This window comes from Diuraphis noxia, unplaced genomic scaffold (genome assembly GCF_037042655.1).
Source record: "Diuraphis noxia isolate RWA-SAM2 unplaced genomic scaffold, SU_Dnox_SAM2 contig0001, whole genome shotgun sequence".
Classification (NCBI taxonomy): domain Eukaryota; kingdom Metazoa; phylum Arthropoda; class Insecta; order Hemiptera; family Aphididae; genus Diuraphis; species Diuraphis noxia.
The window spans coordinates 16645595-16667741 of NW_028301711.1; the positions used below are offsets into that span (position 1 = coordinate 16645595).

Sequence of the window (22147 nt, forward strand, 5' to 3'; positions counted from 1 at the left end):
AATATCAACTGGCTGTAACTGTTTGAGTTGCATTGCTACATGTCTTCCAACTATATCACATTCATCTTCAGATGCTCTTGGACTCGGGGCAGACATTGTTAATGTGCTATTTTTTAATTCCTTGAGTTCATTCACTGCAGCTTGAATTTCAGACGGTTCTGATGGTCTCATATTTATTGATCTAGGTCTTTTTGGTGGCTTCATTGGTTGTTTTTCGATGGTGTTGTAGCTATTGCTACTAACATAAACGGCTTCGTGATTAGTTTCTGAAGATTCTTCAGACAACTCGTTCTCTGACGTTGATGCATGCTGTGGATAAATCATTAGTCACAATTAATAGTTATACCATCGTTCGAATTCTAGAATAACTGGTCAATGACGTAGATCCGTCTATTTTGAGTGTAGAAAAGGATTCGATTTTATTATCAACGCAATATTCTTTTATATTTTTAATTGCCTGGTAGATTCCTTCGGCAATAAGTGGTGCCGAATGGTATGGTATAATGTTATAAAAGATTATGAAGTGTGACCCGCTTGTGTGTTTATAAAACCGGCTTTCGTTAGTGAACTTTATTTCATTCATGTTTACGTGTTTAATGATTTCGCGTATGGTCGGGTGCGTTATTACTTTATCTCGCGGTAGTGTAACAACTATGTTCTCCTGGTTAACGACCTTGTCGTTATATAAAAATATAAAGTTATATAAATTTGAGGACAGAACATTAAGTATCTGCCCGAGAAATTAGTAATGTAAATAAAAATAAAAATTGAATGAACTTATGTATAGCGGCGATGTTGAGGACAAGCCCAACGACTATACTAAGTTCTAAATTGAGTGAGTGTTGCGAACCAGTTATGGAGCTCGGTTGACAAGGGTCGAATCAAATGAATTTAACACAGTAGTCAATTTAAATATTACTATAGATTTATTGACAGATTAGTATTTTTAACAAGTTTATTCTAAACACTCAGAGTAATGTACAACTTAGGTACAAATATGTCTAGCATGAATACTGTCAACTAGTCGTCACGCAGAAATAGTGTGTCGAGATCGCCCTACGAGCGTCTTTATATAGGAAAGACAACAGTCAGAATGCATTGTCTTTCTACAAGGTCCCACTTGAGTATTCGCAGTGTGGCTCTTCGATATACTTTTAGAAACTAACTTTTCCTTGTGTTCATTACGTGATACATTTGTACATGTACAACACGTACATCCTGTGAATACTTTCTAAACAATATATGTGTGGTCTCAGACCTTGTGGCCATTGCAACACCTCCCCCACAAAACGAGGGCTTATGCTAAATAAGACCTCTAACTGTTGTCTTACGACTAATATTCGGTATCCATACTGTACAAATATTTTTTTTTTTATTACTCTGGTGGTACAATTATTTCTTATGCTATGTTAGTATAGTATTATCATTTTTTTTTTTTTTTTTTTTTACAATTACATATATATATTCGTACAGCGAAATTCATTATTAATAAATATTACAAAAAAATTTTTTTTTAATATTACATGTATTAAAATAGTAAGTTAGCGTATTCCTACTGTCAGCATAGCCATCAATCTATTAATTACCACATTCCTTAACCCTAGAAACCCATACAATAACATACATGGTGCTTTATCAGCCATGCTCCTTAATTTTGAAAAATGTATGAAACTGCACAGGTGTGCATTAATTAAATCAATTTGATCCTCGGTAAAAGGATCCCCTAGATCTCTGCTGGTGGTGCTTATGTGTCCCCTTAAACAGGACGGGTTTCGGTATCGGTACGGGTCTGTTGGCACTACATGGTATTCCTGGTTTAAAGTGAACTTCAGTTGCTCTATGAACTGCTCTAGTAATGCCCTGTTAATGACTATCGTGCTCATTGTTTTTGTGTGTTTCTCTAGAATGGTAAGGTATATTATACTACACTATAATAAAATTCCCTTTTTTATAAGTTGGTTACCTCTACTCTAGGCACTATTATCCTATGATTATGATATCTACGATTATTATATATTTTAAATAACTTGTAAGTTATTATTAAACCTAATATTATACTTAATATAATGATTATTTTTGTATGCATACCACTCGTCGTTTCTAATATGTTCCTATCTTTTTCCTCTTGGACTGCGCTTTCCAACTCCTCGATTGTCTTGGAGAAATCGCTAATGTCGTTTAACTTGACTACTGGATGTTGGTGGGTAAGTAAACTGTCGAGCTTAGCACTGGGTAGTAACGGAATTTTAGCACTAGTTGGTATGTTCACCGGAGGAATGAAGTCGAGATACTGAATAGACTTCAGATGCCGGTTAGGTGTTAATACTACCTGCGGTGTGTGTGCCTTGCAATGTTCGTCTAAAGTTATTATACCTACACCCCTTAATTGTATATTCTTAGCGTTATCCCACCGATCGCAAGTGACAGCTACATTGTCTAACGTGTTTATTATATAAATCCACTTATTATGATATTTTAACTTATGGTAGACGCTACGCGATAATTCTAAGTATTTTATTGCACAGGTTGACGGTACCACCGTTGGTTTCATGAATAATTCAATTTCACAAGGTAGTCCTGCGGATCCTATACGTAATGGTTGGGTTTCGGGGCACATAGTTATGCCTGCTAGTTCTTTACATTTCATTAAATGTGTTACGGAAATCGTTAGATAGTATTCGTGTGTTTTTGAAATGGCCATGTATTCGAATTCGGGTGTGAGATGCATATATAGTTTTTCCCTTCGTACTGGTAGTGGTATTATGTGGTATAGTGTCAGCTCTACTGGATTTAGTAATGGAATTATTAACTCGAATACGAGAGTTCCGTTCATATACACTATAGCCAATTTTGATGTTTTACTTAATTCATATAGTGATATAGAGTTTACATCGAATGGTAATTTTAACTGCCCGGGCAGACTAATTAGTATGTCCCGCAGTTGCATCCTTAGTTCTCTTGTGGTTATTATACCTGAATGTATTATACCATTCTCTGCTGCAGATATTATTTCACCTACCATGTCCGTTTCGAATACTAATTGTTGGAGTAACAATAACAATGTTGTTATTAAATTCGTTATTGTCATCCGTATTTCTAACATATCTACCTGATACCATACACGTCTTAAACTGGTTTCAAGATTGTTACACGTTATATTTAAGCTTTTTATTTGGATTTCCATTCCTTGTGCGTCTTTAAATGCACTATTGGTTAATTTTAATATGCTAGTTTGTTTATCAACTATTTTTAACATGCCTACTCTACTATTTTGAAGCTCCCTTATTTGCGTATTATACATTTCCCCATCCTCGTCGTCTAACGTTCCGAATAACGTTTTCTGTATATGTCCTACCATATTAATTAGTCCCCTTTTTTCGCGTTTATTTATTTCTTCCACGTCTATGGACTGTAACATGTTGGACCTTTTTCTATTAATTTCTTGTAACAATGACGCGGAGGTTAATGCAAAGTTACCGCACGTAGTATTAAATATTTCAGGATGCTCCTTTTGTAGATTTTCGCATATGTTAACTGTTTTGTTATAAAAATTAATGGTTTCTACATGCCTATTATTATAATTATCTAAATTAATATATATTAATAATTTCCAATCCGAATTGGTTAACCTTAGTGAACCTCGATTCTCGAAGTAGATCCCACTCTCGTGCGGAATCGTTGAAACATTATATGACGAATTTTGCGATTGAACGGCTTGGAAAGCTCCTATCACTATTATAAACCTATAATTAAATTATATTAATGTACAGTAAACTAATTATTATTATTCTTTAAATAATTTAACATGATTTTTATGCAGAGTAGCTATTCGTTTTTCCTTTTGTATTTTTACATTATAGTCTAATACTTTTATTACCGGATACGGTCCCACCCATATTGGTGTCAGCTTATGCTTTCTAGCATGGTCAAGTATTAATACGCTATCTCCTACATGTATATTCTGTTCATTCTGTCCTTTATCATAGTATTCTTTTGTTTTATGTTTCGTCTTTATAAGCAGTTCTCTTGCAAGTTCATGTGCTGCTTGCATTTTTTGTTTCATTTCATATGCATAATTATCATATGTATAACAAGGTTCGGTTCGCCTTTGCAAAGGTGATGGTAATTCTACGGGGTTTCCATATAATAATTCGTATGGTTGGAAGTTGGTACTTTCATGTACAGCTGAATTATATGCAAATGTTACAAATGGCAGGTGCTCGCACCAATTTTGTGCGTGCTTATCTATTGTATGCCTAAGCATTTCTTTTATTACCTTATGAGCCCGTTCGAGAGCCCCGTTCGTTTGTGGTCGATATACACTAGACATCATTTTATTTGGCAGATGTTTTGAATTTATTCTTGAGAAGTTGATCAGATTTCCCTTGAATGATTCGGGTAGAAATCTTCGTCGTGTTGATACGATGTTTGTAAAGATCCCTGGTTTCGGCACCAAATTTTTTCTGTTGCGAACCAGTTATGGAGCTCGGTTGACAAGGGTCGAATCAAATGAATTTAACACAGTAGTCAATTTAAATATTATTATAGATTTATTGACAGATTAGTATTTTTAACAAGTTTATTCTAAACACTCAGAGTAATGTACAACTTAAGACAAATATCTCTAGCATGAATACTGTCAACTAGTCGTCACGCAGAAATAGTGTGTCGAGATCGCCCTACGAGCGTCTTTATATAGGAAAGACAACAGTCAGAATGCATTGTCTTTCTACAAGGTCCCACTTGAGTATTCGCAGTGGGCTTTTCGATATACTTTTAGAAACTAACTTTTCCTTGTGTTCATTACGTGATACATTTGTACATGTACAACACGTACATCCTGTGAATACTTTCTAAACAATATATGTGTGGTCTCAGACCTTGTGGCCATTGCAACATGAGACACAAACTAATTCTAATTCTGCAATGGACTTAGTCTTGTATTTATGCAGAATTTTTACACGGTAGATATTTTAGGAAGTGGATCAAAAGGAACCGCAAAGTGGTTGTTATTGCGAACGTTTGGATTCTCAGTAATTCAGAGAGCCGCCGCCCATACATTCGGCAATATTCTAATCTAATTTATTGCTCTGTTTTCGTACTTATTTATAATTGATACACGGTTGAATCTGGTATCGATAAAACTGTCATTCTCGAAGTCTAGGAAGACAGAAGTATAATATGAGAATGTGAATGTAATTATAATATGTAAATGTAATTAAAAAAATAGTATAGCGACTCCGTCGGTTTACTACAGTTATAGTAATGTATATAATCGTTTAATTTCCAATCGCATAATTTTAGACACCAACTACGAACATCTTTTTCGGCATACCTACAATTGATTAAAGTATTTTTTAAATTTCTATTATTTTAAAACTCTTTTATTTTCATATATGATTTAGGGGGACATGTAGGATATTGGTATAAAAGCTCTTCGATAGTTAACGGCCCATCTTCCTTGAATATTTGTTTTTTCGAATAAACTTGGCGTTTGGAGATGTTTTTATTTGTTTGGCCATTATCTTTATTGCATTCTTCATCTGGTTCACAAGTAGATTGGATTTGTGAAGTGTTGCTCTGCACCTCGCTTCTGCTCCTGTCCAGTAATCTCCTTTCTCCTTGTCGATGATATCTTCTTTGCTGTATGCAAACATTTCGTTATTATTACTTCACATTGCGTTAATGTTAGTAATGGATATTTTGTTTTTAAATTTGATATTGAATTTTTATTATATTTTTTATCGTGATAAAACGTACATTTTGTACTACGTACATTGCGGTTATTTTTTTTTTTTCATTATAATATTTATCTAACACATTATCTAAGAAGTTATAATTATAGCTATCAGAATTTAATAAATACTCTGGTTTAGTTGTAACTAATAGCTTGGCTATTAACATAACGTTATCGTGTTTAGTGTGTAAATGGTTTTTAATTTTGTTATATAAATCGCTGTTATATATTTTCAATAATTTATATTTATCTTTTTCTTTGTAAATTGATAGCTCGGTTGTATTGACTTAACGTTTAATGAAGTGAAATATATGCGTGTTCATAATATTCATAGAATAATTTAAAAAATCATCTCGTAATTTAATCAAATAGTTTTTTAGCACATACCGATAAATGTTTATATCTATGATATAGTCGTCCATCTTCTGAAAAGCCACCTATTCGGTGGATGAATCTATCGCCTTCAGATAGGTATCGCAATATGTGTTTGTAGTTGATAGGCTCGAGGTCGACTCCTCTAGTAATTCGCTGAAGTCTACGTACTCCGAACTCATTCTCGAGGTCTAGGAAGACAGAAGTATAATATGAGAATGTGAATGTAATTATAATATGTTAATGTAATTAAAAAAAATAGGATAGCGACTCCGTCGGTTTACTACACTATCCATTATGATTTATTTACTGATTCCTACGATTCGATTTAAATGTTATCTGTTTATTCTCATTTATATATACTATTATTTTATTACTAAAAATGACTTATGAGGTTTTCATATTTATATTTTCTAACTACGAAATCAAATATACATTTAGTTAAAATTACGTCTGTACGAGGGTCATGAGCATAAGTTAATTTATGTTTCTTTGAACATATTAATCCATGAGTTTCTTCTAGGTTTAGTAATCTTCTTTCACCTCGAATAATATTTGCTTAGTTTCTGGTTTCACTATCTGTATTACAAATTGTTTATTAAAATATTTATCATAACATGTTAATTTAACATAGGAAATTCGATTATACCTAATTTCTTTAAAATAATTTTATCTGAACTTACGTTCCACACAACCAATACATTTATTTTATTATCCCTTAAAATATAATTTTTTATCGTGTCTTCCCACGTCGCCGAAACCCAATTTGCCGACTATTTATTTACATGCTCCCAATTTGCCGACTTATTAAAAAATAAAAGTAAATACAAATGTATCATGTATAAATGATTATTAATACATTAAGTCAGTAGATACATTATTTAATTATTATATATAAAATAAAAGTAATTATAAATATTATTCATGTATAAAATATGGTCAGTAGAAATGTTATATATATATATATATATATATAAAAGTAAATATAAATAAAAAAAGTTATAAAATTATTGAATGATTATATGATATTTTATTATATTGACATACTCTATTAAAGAGATTTCTTCTGATTTCAATCTGAAAAAAATAAAAACTAATTATATAATAACTATTATACATGTAAAAATTAATTATTTTATAATATTTACCTATCCTTTGCATTTTTTAATCTTTCTTCAAGCTTTCGAAATTTCATTTTAATTAGTGGTTTTAGATTACCGTTTTTCTGGGCTTGTAGATCAAGTTCAAAATGTTGTTGTTGATTTTTTATTTCCGTTATCAACACAAATATGTTCGGCTTTGGTCGACTTATACTCCGGTTTAAAGCTGCATGCCAACCTTCTAGGTGGTTAGTTGTACGTGCCTTATCGGTGTTGAAATGATTCCATATTTTCCGGTCAAACATGCATACATCACTATTCAAATATGTATCCACAAAATAGTCCATAAGTTTTATAACGTCTAAAAAAAAGTAAATATTATATATACTAATCAAATTATAATTAAATCGTTTTCAGTTACTTTCATTAACTGGTGCTTCAGCATGAATAATTGACCAACACTCATCTATTTCATCGATAGGCACCAGAGCTAAGGCACATATTCTTCGAACCGTTTTTTTCACTTCATCATTGTGTGTATAATCGTGCACTAAACCAAATTTTTTATATAATCTGCATTTAGACTGTTTACATCTGCTCTAAGACTTTTATTCAATTGGTCCAAGCAAGCATATCTTAGTTCTGTTTTACATTTAAAAATCCTACGGATCTCCCTTTGTGCCACTTGTAATTCCAAATTTTTCATTGGCTGAACTTCTTCATGCACTGGTAATGGTAAATACAACGGTCTACCTTCAAGCTTCCTTATCTTATATCGGTCCAAACTGAAATTGCACCTGATATTAAAACCATACTTGTACGGTGTATCATGGAAAACTCAAAATCCATTATTACGAACTTATGTGTATTCTTTCTACAAATTTTATACATATATATCATTAATCAATCAATCTATTATTAATTCTAGTATCATTAGCAAATCGTTTTAATACATTTGTTTTTATTTAGTTAATATTGGTGGTAAACTATTAGTAATTGATAACCTATCAGGAGTATCAGTTATCCGTTCTACTGATGTTTCTCTTTCAATTATCACTTCACTTCCTCCTAACGATTTACTTTGCACTATAGGTCCTTGCAAATCGTGGGTATGTAAATTAAATTCCTGATATTGTTATCATAAAATATACTATTTACTTTTAACTCTTGTGAGCAATGACCTGAAAAACATTTCCAAAAAAAAAAAAAAAAAATGATTATATCTTCGCCCTCGTGCCTAAAGTGACCAAGTGTTTTTTTCTAGTTTTGAGTTTCAACACTTTTATTGTTGAGAACTTACTTAAAAATCGAAAATTTAACCAATGTTTATAAACTTGATACCAATAAAACCGCAATATTATACTTAACATTGCAGTATACTAGTTTTACTCAATAATTATTACTATGATAACCATAGGCGGAGCTTGATAAATTTAGTTGGGGGGGCTCGAGCCCTAGATTACTTAAAGAAAATAATTTTTAATAACTTCCTATTTGCTTAAAATAATATTGTACATGTTTTCTAAAAACAGAAAAATTAATTTTTAAAATAAAAACCAACCAGTGTTCACTGTTCAGTGTGTTGCAGCTAATTATATTTCAATATGAACATGAACGCATAAACTGAAATTTATTGATGTATTGCATAGCATTTCAATATTACCTACTGGCTACTACAAACACAAAAATTAACAGTAAAAAAAAAACTTATGTGAAAGAAATAACTAACTTTTTTATTAAATAATATTATACATTTTAGATTAAAAAAAAGATTCCAAATTTCCAATTTTGATAATAATAAAATAAAGATTTAAGAAATAAATGTAAATGTGTAATACACCATAAATTTATTTTAAAGTGTTAAATTGTTGACTGAATTCTTCTTGAACCACATTTGACAAAGTCTTCAAGAATTTGTTTTGATTCAATTGATGTCTTTACTAATTCATTTTCTATGTGTATTATTGCCAAATTGCTGAATCGATTTTGAATCATAGTAGTCCTTAACCAATTTTTAATCCTTCTCATAGCTGAGAAGGATCGCTCACATGAAGCTGAGCTTACTGGTATACTTAGTGCCACTTGTAACAAATTATATAAATTAGGATACAGTTCTAATGTAACTGTTGAGAATAAATCTTGAATAGTCCAATTTTTGATTTGGGAATTTAAATAATTATTTACAATCATCATTTCAGCTTTTAATATATCTTTTTTTATTTTCAAGTTATCACTATAATATTCAATGAATTTTAATGAACCATCAAAATTAAGTATAAAAAAGTTATCAATAGATTTTGCCAATTTTTGACTTTCATTAGAAAACCTAGTTTTCATTCTATTAGTTATATTATCAATAATTGTATTATAAACATCAATTTTCCAATATTTTTCATTTGTTAAATTTTCTTCACAAGCTCCAATTGTTGAAGTCACTTGAGAATTTTTTAAATATTGATTCTCAACAGGTTTCCTTTTTTTTGAACATTTTTCATAGTTCAAACAAATACCAAACTTTCTTGAAAAGTTTGTGATATCATCCCACAATAGTTTAAAATTCTTATCAGACCTTTTTTCTTGTAAAGTTTGTATTACACCATTAATTGCTGAAGTTGCTTGTCCTAATGTCATATCTTTTTTTTGTAATGTTTGACTTAATAGATCAATTGTTAATAAAATGTCATGAAATACGAATAAATTAAAAATAAATTCTACTTTTTTTATTCCCTTTAAAAGGCCAACAGCTTCGACAGCATATTTATTTTTATTATTATTTATTTCTTCTTCTAATGCATTTATTATTGATTCATAATTAATTTTAAAGTTATGGCAATTTTTGTACCTACATGCCCATCTAGTAGTACTTAGCTGTGTAAGTTCATGTGGTTTTAATCCCAATTTTTTTTGCATTTGAATAAATGTACTGTGGCTGGATGGTTGAGAAAAATGAATATAAAGCATTTCTAATAAATTAAAAAAAGTTATTGAACTTCTTATATGTTTACATGTGTCTGTAACCACCAAGGCTAGCTTATGTGCTGCACAATGAAAGTATACAGCAGTTGGGTATTTTTCTCTAATCTTAGCCTGTAGTCCTCCAACAGTGCCTGACATCACGCTAGCACCGTCATATGTTTGTGCAACAATGGGTATGTCAGCTATTTCTAATTGTTTCAGTTCATTTATAATAATATTTTTTAAACTTTCTGCATCCCTTGACTGAGAGCAATCAATAAATTTTATAAAACGTTCACATACTTCAAATCCATTACAATATCTCACACACAAACTCAATTGTTCTTCTTTAAATGAACGTGCCTCATCACACATTAATGAATACTTTCCACATGTCCTAATTTCATTTGTTATGACTTTTATAGTTGAATTGGATATAATATTGAGAATTTCATTTTGGATATCATGGCTTGTATATGATAAATACGTATGATATTTCATACTAAAATTATTGTCAAACTTACAAAATAATTCACATAATTCTAAAAAATTTCCTCTGTTAGAACTTTCTTGTTTTTCATTGTGACCTCTTAAGGCCAGCCCTTGTCTGGCTAAATACAAAATAATATCAATAATCTTTTGCACATATACCTGATTATTTAAAATGTCTGTTTTAAATTGATCTGAAAGTTGAGTATGAACATTTCCATGGATTTTTGATTGTTTATATTGAGTGTATTTTTCTATGCTACTACCATGACTTTTGCAGTTAGAATGTTTTTCTAATTTTTCACTTAGTTTTTTCCAATTATTAAAACCAATTTTTTTAAAAATGTTTTCTGATGTATTTAAATTATCAAACTGTCTACATACAAAACAATATATAGAATCTTGGTGTACACTATATTCAATCCAAAAGTATTTTTCATAGTATTTACAAGAAAATGAACGATTCTGTTTGCCTATTTTTTTTAATGGATAAGATAAAATTGGCTGTTTTGGGCCAGATTCTAAATTTCCTAAATCTATTACTGGATTACTACTTATTTGCTTATTAACATCAATACAATTACTTTCATTTTCAGAATTAATTAAACATAAAGAACTGTTACCGGGATTGTTTTCTGGATTTTCTATTGGATCATTTTGATTTGTTGAAATACTTTTTGAAGTACTGGTGAAAAATGTTCTTATATCGCCAAAACGTTTCATGTTTATTAATACAAACGTACTTACGTAGTCACGTATTCACAAATACTGATGTAGTGATGTTAAATCTAAATAATAATATTATGTAAACAATATTATCAATCGATTGTCTGCAATAATTTTGTGGTGACGCGGTAGACCTCCACAATTTCATTGATTATAGATGATAATCATAATAGCTTATGGGTAAAGGGTATGTATCAACTATAAATAGCCTTGCGTTGCGTCTCTGTAGTACCATGGTCATATTCAGACCAGTGGCGTATTTAGGTTTTTGTCATGGGGGGGGATATGACTTTTTACCGTTATCACTAACTTGAGGGGGGCTACGCCCCCCTCACCCCCCCAAGTTTCCAGGAATTATAAAAGCTTATTAATATTAAATATACTTTCTATGTAAGATTTCATGGTTTTAATATTTTAAATCTAATACTTTTTTAAAAATTGTTATAGTCATCAAAATTCAGATTAAAATCTCAAAACTGTAATTTATTAAATAAAATAATGTTAATGATAAGACAATTGTGATTACATCACGGTTTAAGATATATCTTAAACCGTGGATTACATGCATCGAAACGACAGAGCGCATAGACCATAATACCATATGATACTAGAGTATGACCCGCCACCCGGTATAATCACTGACCACAGACCAGTGACCAGCGATACCAATGAGAATACTGTACAATAAGGGTGGATTCACACCTCGTCGTGTCGTGTAGTGTCGTGTCATCTCGTACTATACCGTGTCGTGTATTTTCCTGTATACATGACGTAACCAATATGTTTATTTATCAATTTGATATTCCGCGGGCTTTTTTAATTTACTATGCAGATTGCAGAATATTGAAACTGAATTCTGATATTTACGATAAAAATAACGATACAACCACAGAATCAGTTACTACACTTTTACTTTTTTGTCATAACTTCATTAAGCTTTTTAACTAGTCTATAATTAGCAATATGGATCAACAGTTGTACAATAGAGCAGTTTATGAGTACAACTGCGAAGTGCAAAGGAGAAAAGTTTGTGTTATTTCATGTTTATTGTTTTCACTTGAAGATGTTTTATCAAATGTTAATAGAAGGTAAATATTTATTTACTAAAGTCTAATAATATTAATATATTTATTGTACGTGCAGTGTGTTATAATTATTATAAAAAGAGATACAAGTATCAATGGGTTTTTATTTATTGTACCTAGTTAAATGATTTAAAATATTTATAATGTGATTACCTATATTTATCTGATAATTAATAAATAGTATACAATTATATTATATATGAATGTAGGTACAGATAATGTATGTAAGTTTGAGCCAAATGGCCTAGCTAGTTATCAATATAGTTTTCTAGCATGTGTAATGTGTGAATTGTTTATAATCTAGATGGCGGATACGTCCATTACTTTGTGAACGTTTAGTCCATAGTCATTATGCTACAATGTTAAGTGAACATCAACTTTCAAATTCAGACCTCTTTTTTAATTTCACAAGAATGTCATCATCAACTTTTGAAGAACTTTTAATGCTAATAGGCCCAAGTCTTGAACGGAAGGTTACTAGAATTGATGTACTAAATGTAGGAGAAATTTTAGCAATGACACTGAGGTTAGTATTACATAAATTTAACTTAATAAAACATTGATATCTATGTATTTATTTATTTTAATAAAAAAAAGATATCTAGCTACAGGGGAAAGCATGACGAGCATTATGTATGATTTTCGCGTGGGGAAATCAACAGTCTCTAAAATTATATTGGAATGTTGTAATATTTTGTGGGATGTATTGAAAGATGATGTAAGTAAAACATATTATTAGTAGTTTAGGTTATAGTTTACAAATTTATTTACATAATGGTTAAGCTTTCTCTACATATAATCATTGTTAATCAATTAAAAAATACTAGAAGTTTTTGGAGGTATCAAAATAACTAGGTATCTTGAAAAGCAAATTCCTATTGATGCATATGTTTCCAGGTATTGTTCACTCCTAATGAAGATGGGTGGATTAAAATTGCTGATGAGTTTCAAAGTAAATTGCAAATGCCTCACTGTGTAGGAGCTCTTGATGGGAAACATGTTGTCCACCAAGTATGAAATTCATAAATATAAATACAAAAGTGTCTTCAATTTGTTTATCTTATAGGCTTTTCCGAAGAGTGGTTCAGTAAACTATAATTATAAAGGGAGTCACAGCACAATTCTCATGGCAATGTGTGATGCAAATTACAATTTTACTTGTGTAAATATAGGAATGCCTGGCAGGTGTAGTGACGGAGGCGTTTTTAAAGCTTGTGAAATGGGGAAAAAAATTATTAACAATGATCTATTATTTCCAAAACCTACAGCAATAAGCACCAACTCTGGAGACTTTCCTTTTTATATTGTAGCTGATGAAGCATTCCCACTACTTCCTTCATTAATGAGACCTTACCCAGGGCGAGGAACATCAAAATTACCTCTGAAATTGGCAATTTTTAATTATAGGTAAAAGACCTATTTTACTTTCTCAGCACCTATTCTTACTATAGATTTTCATATTTTAGGTTGAGCCGAGCAAGGCGTTGTATTGAAAACTGTTTTGGTATTCTTGTGGCAAGATGGAGAATTTTTAGTAAAGTGATCATTGCTAGTGAAGCAACTGTAAATGGTATAATTAAAGCTACTGTGGTTCTTCACAACTTTATTAAAATGAAAGAAACTGCAATAGGTAATATAATATTATGTATTTAAAGCTAAGAATTTAAAATATAATACAAGATTGTCCATAAGTTTTGCTTACAATAATTATAAAAGAAACCAAGCGTAAGCCAATTAAAATGTCATTATTGTTTGTAAAATTATGTATTACAGGCTTACACAATTATGTTACAACTGCAATTAACGGAGAGGGTCAATCCCGAAATCAAAGAATGTCAAACACATATAGTGGTTTACAACCAGTCGGTCAAATGTCGTCCAATCATTTTGATATCATTGCTAAAAACACACGCATTAAATTAACAGACTATTTTGCAGGGGAAGGTTCTGTGCCCTTTCAATATTTAAATATTTAATTTGCTAATATTAATAAATTTTTTATGTATTTATATAATTAATTGAATTAATTGTTCCATTAAGTATCTTTCAAAACTCCACCTTTCCTTGATGGGTCTACCAAAGATCTCTTACTTTTAGAGGATTTTGGGGCGCAATGTTCATCTAATTCAGACCCAATGCTATCTATAGAGCTATTATACAATTTTTTTTAATATTATAATTAATAAAATAGACATGCTTTGTATTGAATTAACATTTACCGTTTTTGAACAGTTAAAACATCATCCAGAAATTTTAAATTTTTAAAATGAACCCATTCTTTTTTCTTCCCTCCTTCACAACCACTTACACCTAGTCTTTTTTCCCTTGTGTATTTTTCACGGATATATTTCCAACTTTTTTTCAAATTAAGTATAGAAAACTTCCCTACACCAAAAACAGAAAAAGCTGATGAATAAACATATATTTACAACTTGTTATATAATATAGATACAATACAGGTTTAAAAACAAATCTTTGTTTTAAATTATATTTTTAGTAAACATTCTAATATATCTTTACCTTCAAACTGCACAAATATTTCATTCCATAAATTGTTCTTAACAACTTCAGATCTGTCTCCCAATGACAATTTGTGATCCCACAGTGGTTTACTTATCTCTATTAATGAAATTAATGTAGTTGTTTCATCTTGAGTAAGTCCATATTTGTCAGCATTTGAAGATTCTTTGTTTGATAATTCAAGTATATCTATAGTAAGAATACATTGTATTACGATTATCATAAGTACTTATCTAGGCAGCATTATGGGGTGGCAGATTAAAACAAAATAAACATTCTTGTTATGTAGTCCTTTTACCACAATAGTTATGTAGTTTAAGATTTAGCTTTCATACCTGTTTCGGTGTCAACGGTAGTCACTTCTTCATCCTCAGATACATCAAACAAACTAGTTCTTCTAAAATTTTTAGTTCTTGGTTCTTTATTGACAGAAGAAACAACCGGACACGGAAATGAACTACTACTGACTGGTGTTGGAGAATTTTTTTTTATAACAGGGATATGACTAGCCACATTTTTAGGAGCAGGCTTTAAAGTATATAAATTTTCATCTAAAACAAAAATAATATTATACCTCATACTTACTTACTTAAATTTAAATTCATAATCATTATACCCACTTTGAACACAATTATGTTTTGTAGTACTATTTACAATAAACTTGTTGCACTTGAAGCAGAATGTTCCCTAAAAAATAAGTAAAATATATTAACTATACATTTAGTAAGTGTGAACGGTGTAAGTAGGTATAAGATTAAAAAAAAAAATATATAAAGATATTATTATTATTAATTACAATTACATAATAATACACTATGAAGTAAGATAGGAAATGGCAGTAACTATAATATAGAAGAATGAATTTAGAACCCTGTATGACTGCTTAAGAGAACGATATCCCAGCATGTGTTGTCTCCGTCCTACAAGTGAGTAACATAGCAAATTTACGCTCAGCAGATTACCTTTAACTCCGTTAGTTTAAAAATTTGAGTGAATCAACCTATTATGAAACTAGACGGTAAGAACATTATCTATGTTCATAAGTGGGCTTTTACGAGTGTTCAATTTTTAAGTGAGTTTACGGATTATTATTTACGCATAACTTACCATAAAATTGAACAATCGTAAAAAGCCCACATACAAACACAGACAATATTCTTACCATCAAGTTTCATAATAGGATTCACTCAAATTTTTAAACTATCGGAGTTGAACGTGATCTGATCGTAAATTTGCTATGTTACTCGCTTGTAAGACAACACAGAGCCGTAAAAATTATAAATTAACTTACTTTAACAAACGCCATTTCGTTAAATTCTGTCAAGTAGCAACGCGAACACGGAGCAACTAGCAAAAATAAAATAATGAGAAGTTCACTTTTTGTATTTTGAAATTTAAATTATAATTTATTTTCGTTTTTGTTCAATGATAACATTTTACTATCATAAAATAATTAATAATAATAACCATAACTAACCACACGATCAAAAGTTGAATATATTCAACTTCGCGGTATATGTGGGAACGTCATGGTATCACTAGTTGAATCTGGCAGAATACCGTTAATCAACCAAGTCTAACCGCGTGGTTAAGCCAATCACAGCACTGAAAATATACACGACACTACACGACACGACGAGGTGTGAATCCACCTTAATATAATATTTTAATTCTTGCAAATGTAATCAATTATTGATAAAAAAAAAAAAAAAATCATATTATTTTAAATAATAATCGTCAAATTATAACGAGTAACGACTATAATTAATTGTGTGTATACAGTCTATGGGGGGGGGGGGATTGATCCCCTTGATCCCCCCCCGTAAATACGCCACTGATTCAGACAACAGGAGCAGTGTGTGTGTGTGTGTGTGTGTGCGTGTGTGCGTGTCGCGTGTGTGATGTGTATGAGTGAACAGCACCATGCGACAAGACGACAGTACGACAGTACGACACTAGCTTGATAATCTTACGAATTATAATTTATATTATAAACATAATAACAAGATAACAAGATAAATAAAAAGATACAAGATACATTAAATTTTAAATCACACTATAGTCTAACCTAAGGACATACATATACTGTGATACCTATATTTAAATACTATTGTAGTATTGTTTATTATTAAAATCAGTAGACAGTAATCACTGTGTAAATTAGATGTTTTTCCACACAAGTAACCAGGCAGTTGTTTACTCGTCAGTTCTATGACGTCACGTAAACTATTATATCTCATTATTTAGTTGAATAATTATTTTTTCTAATCCCGGATTTTTACATAAACTTTTTATTATAGTGGCTACAACATCAAATCATTAAACGTAAAAAAATAGTGTTGATATGTCCTTTAAATACTAAATAGTATAATATTGTGAATCATAAGTATAACACAAAATATTAGGTACATAACTACGGTATATATTTGGGGGGGGGGGGCTAATCGATAACTTAGGGGGGCTTAGCTCCCCCAAGCCCCCCCCCCCCTAGCTCCGCCTATGATGATAACTAAATTATAAATAACTATCTTAATTTTTTGTTAAAAAGTGACCAAGTGAAAACGGGTTTTACTTGGTCATTTAAAAAGTGACCAAGTCACAAGTATAATATACTTGGTCATTAGTTTTTATTGTTTTAAATGAGAATTAATGCATTAATATTAAAATAATTTTTATACATAAACATAATTCAAAAAACAAACTTTTATTTTTACTAAATTTTTGCAAAATAGTCAACATACTTGTTCATTTTATGTGAAGACATCATAATATTATAAAATAAAATAACAACCTTATTATTAAATAACAAAAAACAGTAAATAAAATATTAATATCTTTTAAATCACTTTTAAAATAAATAAATTAATTGTTTGTGTCGCCGCCGCGACAACGCGCCATAGTACCAACGACCACACACACAATCACCTGTTTTGTCATATTATTGTTGTATTTACGTATATTTTATTTGTGTCCCGTGTGAATTATTCAATTATGTAATATGTAGATTAAATGTTATCGCTCGCCGCCGCCGCGCCGGCTACGTGAATATTTAACACGGCCGCCGTGAATCTGTCTTCCACCGTACGTTCGTGAGTAAAGACCAACGCGCGTGTTAATATTAACTCATATAATATAATATTATTTTTTTATTATATAAATTTATTACAATTATTATTATATTCTCTCGTGCCGTACGTAGTCGCGTTAACACGGCGTATGCCAAAATATTGTTATATTATATTATATTTCCTCTCTAAATAGGGAAAATTGTGTTTTTTACTATAATCATTGGCGCCAGAAGGGCCTACTTATTTTGTTGTTATATAAATTAAATTATTATACCTCTGTGCTGGCGTGAATCGCCAATTTTATTACCTTTGTGTGTTAAGTGTCGGGCCACACGATGCGGTATCACCGCACGCGGTGGAAAAATTTGCGGCAATACCGGATAGGTCATGGTTAGCCACACGATGCGTTTTCGCCGGATGCGGCAGACTAAAATAATTATTTATTTATTTACAAATTATAGTTCCTATTTATGTCACTGGTCAGTATGATAGGTCAGTCAGGTCAGTGTGATATTGGTTTTTGTCAAGTACAGTTGCAGATTTTTACAGCTTAATAATGTGTGATAATTTACTTTTGAATATAATATGTGCTGCGGAAGCCGCCGGTGAACTAGATGAACCAACTATTCCTACCCCTAAAGTAAGGAAATATTGGGTTCATCCAGTTCATTCAAAAATAGAAGGTGAAAATTATTTTTCTATCTTTTATGAAAATATTCGAAAATTTCCCTTGAAGTTTTTTGAATATTTTCGTATGTCAATTACTTCATTTGATGAATTGTTAAAAATATTGAGGCCTCATTTGACAAAGCAGCAAACAAACATGAGGAATCCTATCAGCGCAGAACTAAGATTAACAGTTACAATAAGGTAAGAAAAACTATAGAAAAATTACAATACTAAAATATTGATTAGTGTGTATATAAATGTGTATGTATAATACCTATAATATTTTTAATATTAACATAATATTATGACGAGTGGAAAGTCAAAGTTTTAAGAGTTTGAAATATTGAAATAAACTTATTTAATATTTTCACCTGTATCTGAATACAGTATAATGCACTTAACGTTATTTATGTAAATATTTTTAATATTTAATAAACTTATATAATTAATAAATAATTACCCAGCAATGATGTAAATATATCAAATAAAATTAAAAAATAAAATAATAATTTAAATAATTTTTCATATTGGTGTAAAGTTCTGGACTCTATAGAAAGTTTAATTACTCTGACAATATAAATTAACCAAAAGATTTATCCTTTATTTTGAATTAAAAATGTATACTATTTTTCAACAAGTGCACATCAAAATATAAAGTTATAATGTTAGTAATAATAATAAAATATAGTAAGTATAATAAAATGAAAATCAACTTAAATAGAAATCAAACATAAAAATTAATGTTTTTATCATTTAAAAATACAAATAAAAACTATTAAAAACCTTCAACTTTGTATAGCTTAAATAAAACAAATACCTTTTTGTATCATCACATTTTATATTATACATATAAATCCTTTCTTAGAAGTAAGAATTACTTAGGAACTAGGAGGTAAACTATCTGATTGATGATGTGGATATAGAGCTTGAAGTGGAGGTGGATACAGATCTTGAGTTGAATGTGTAATACTTGGATACCATTGACTATTTTGTAATAGATTTTGGTTTGGTAAATGCGAAGTAGAGGAATGTTGAGGATAGACCGCATTATTTTGATTTGAATAGGGTTGAGAATAAACCGAACTACTACTCGCCGAAAGCTGTACATTTTTAAAAAACTGAAGACTATTTAAGCGAAATTCTAACTTTTGAGAATCATTTAACTTTTTATAGTCCGGTAGCAAAGATAATAAAAAGTGTTTATCGGGATCATTGTTTTGAGTTAGTTCTATATATGACAGTAATTTATTTTGAAAAGGAGTAGTGGTCGGTTCTTTTTGATTTTTTTTAGATTTTTTTGATTGAAAATTAACTGTCTGTTCCATGCTAACGGCATCCCGTTTATTCACTGCATTACCAACTTCAATTATTTGATCATCACTATCAACAATAATTTGCGCACTAGTATTGCAGCTTTCAACAGTTTCGTCAAGATCATCTTCAAAATTTCCAAACGTACTACGAAAAAATTAAATTAAATTTTACATTATTAACAATGCATCAATTTTTAGAAATAAATTCTATAGCGTATGGTTTAATTATACAAGAGATATACAAATAGATAAGTACCTTCTTCTTTCAGTTACTGGCTTCAAAAATGATAATATCTCAGCGAAATGATATTTTTTTCTATTGGAGGCACTAGCACCTGATTTGATAGACTTTTCTTGTTTAATGTATTTCAAGTAATTATCACGTAAGTGTCTCCACTTTTTGTCTTTTATGTCTTTAACTGAAATTTAAATTAAAAAAAGAGGGTCAAGTGGATGTCGCTCTGCTGTACAGTAGTTTACAAGTTAGTTATTGTTATGGATGGTATTACATTTGAATCCAATGGTATAATATCATTGTATACGAAAAACGATTCTGAGCGAAGACGAGTTTTCAGTCTAAGATATTTTATACAATATTACCTAATTATATTATTAAAAAATTGTAGGTACCTCCCTATAAATATATTTAAAATTAATCAAATTAAATTGTATTATGTTACGTGGAACTTTGTTTCAAATTTTCAATCCTTAGCTATAAAAGTTAAAAATGTTAACAACTTAAGAATTTGTAAATTTTCAATTAAACAAATTTCCAAGAAAATTTGAACTTTAAATGGTTGTGAAAAAATCATGCCAATGTATTTTTAATATTTTCAAACTGCTATTATATTAACTTATGGGGAACCTTGTATTAAATTTTTAAGTTTTTTGATCCAACGAATAACATTTTATTGACATTTATAGAATAAAAAACTAAAAAAATGGAAAATTTCAAACGTCTATAAATAACTTAAAAAAATTTCAAATATTTTGAAAATTTTATCAAGTATAGGAATTGATGAAATAAATATTTAGTGTAAACTGTTTCTACAATTATTCGTTTTTATATGACAACAAAATAAGAATATCGGTACAACAGAAATTGAGTGAATATCCGATATTGTAATTCAAATGCTCATAAAAATTTTATTTGATTTTCCGGTATAAATTTTTTTTTTTTTTCGATAAAAGAAGACTTATGAAGAATCTTGTATAGAATTTTCAAACCTTAGATTTAAAAAGAAAATTTTTTATGAATTTATAACTCAAAATAAATTGCAAATTTTCGTGATTTTTACGTATTTTGTCAAAATTCGAACTTTCAATGCAAAAAATTGTGACTATGTATTTTTAATTGACAATGCATATATAAACATTCTGAGAAAATTTCATATTTCTACGGTAATTAGTTTTAGATGCACCAACTAGATTCACTTTCGAACCGGAAAAGCTACTGAAGTTTAAAATCGAAGCATTATTTCGACAAGTTCTCGTGTACACAGACACAAAAAAAAATAAAAATAAAACACACACACACAACATAGTAAAATCAATACTATTAAACGAGTGAAAAAAATTAATTTAGAAATAATATTTATGATATTGTACAGATATGGATGTATTTTGTACCAGTAATTTCAAATATGAATTGTAAAATTAATATACAATAGTATATGTATTTTAAATTTTAAGTTTAATTTTCTTTAAAATTTCGGTGGAAAATTCCTTCTTATAAAATAATATGATTTATATTAAATCAAGATAAATTTCAAATATTTTGTAACAATTAAAAAACAACATAATAATTTTTTTTAATAGATATTTGTCAACTGGAACATGTTTTAAAGCTTTGCAATTCGACTTTCATATTGGGAAAAGTACAATTGCAGAAATCGTTAGAGAAACTTGTACTATTATTTGGACAATTTTGCAGCCTTTAGAAATGCCTCAACCCACTACAAATCAATGGCTTGAAATAGCAGATACATTCTATTCAAAGACAAATTTCCCAAACTGTTTGGGAGCCATCGACGGTAAGCACATTAGGTGCAGAAATCCTCGAAATTCAGGATCATATTATTTTAACTATAAAAAATATTTTTCGATAATTTTA

The 22147-nt window shown here is 29.9% G+C and overlaps 2 protein-coding genes and 1 long non-coding RNA gene across 4 annotated transcripts; all 3 read right to left on the minus strand.

Annotated features, from left to right (window-relative positions):
* Positions 1-5431: 5431 nt before the first annotated feature.
* Positions 5432-6281, minus strand: LOC149059960 (uncharacterized). Its single transcript, XR_016189539.1, has 2 exons — positions 6125-6281; positions 5432-5643 (listed from the first exon to the last, which is right to left on the minus strand). It is a non-coding gene; the product is annotated as an uncharacterized LOC149059960 (long non-coding RNA).
* Positions 6282-14190: 7909 nt separating this feature from the next.
* On the minus strand, positions 14191-16606 carry LOC149059961 (uncharacterized). Of its 2 annotated transcripts, none has more exons than XM_089216519.1 (6): positions 16276-16606; positions 15605-15671; positions 15320-15535; positions 14985-15173; positions 14684-14849; positions 14191-14614 (listed from the first exon to the last, which is right to left on the minus strand). In XM_089216519.1, the coding sequence occupies exons 1-6, from the start codon at positions 16288-16290 to the stop codon at positions 14500-14502; spliced, it is 768 nt and encodes a 255-aa protein (XP_089072645.1). In that variant the 5' UTR covers positions 16291-16606; the 3' UTR covers positions 14191-14499. The 2 variants fall into 2 exon arrangements, with proteins under 2 accessions (XP_089072645.1, XP_089072646.1); XM_089216520.1 differs by having other exon boundaries at positions 15320-15470; positions 15579-15671; positions 16276-16602.
* Positions 16607-19599: 2993 nt separating this feature from the next.
* Positions 19600-21400, minus strand: LOC149059962 (uncharacterized). Its single transcript, XM_089218154.1, has 3 exons — positions 21394-21400; positions 20291-20453; positions 19600-20179 (listed from the first exon to the last, which is right to left on the minus strand). The coding sequence occupies exons 1-3, from the start codon at positions 21398-21400 to the stop codon at positions 19600-19602; spliced, it is 750 nt and encodes a 249-aa protein (XP_089074280.1).
* Positions 21401-22147: the final 747 nt, after the last annotated feature.

Excerpts from the sequence above, each read along its gene's own strand:
- LOC149059962 (XM_089218154.1), bottom strand. Across the intron at positions 20,180-20,290 it reads CCAGTAACTGAAAGAAGAAG|TACGTTTGGAAATTTTGAAG; the intron begins GTACTTATCTAT and ends ATTTTTTCGTAG.
- LOC149059961 (XM_089216519.1), bottom strand. Across the intron at positions 14,850-14,984 it reads AATATTTGTGCAGTTTGAAG|GGAAGTTTTCTATACTTAAT; the intron begins GTAAAGATATAT and ends TTTTTGGTGTAG. Across the intron at positions 14,615-14,683 it reads GTTTTAACTGTTCAAAAACG|CTCTATAGATAGCATTGGGT; the intron begins GTAAATGTTAAT and ends ATTGTATAATAG.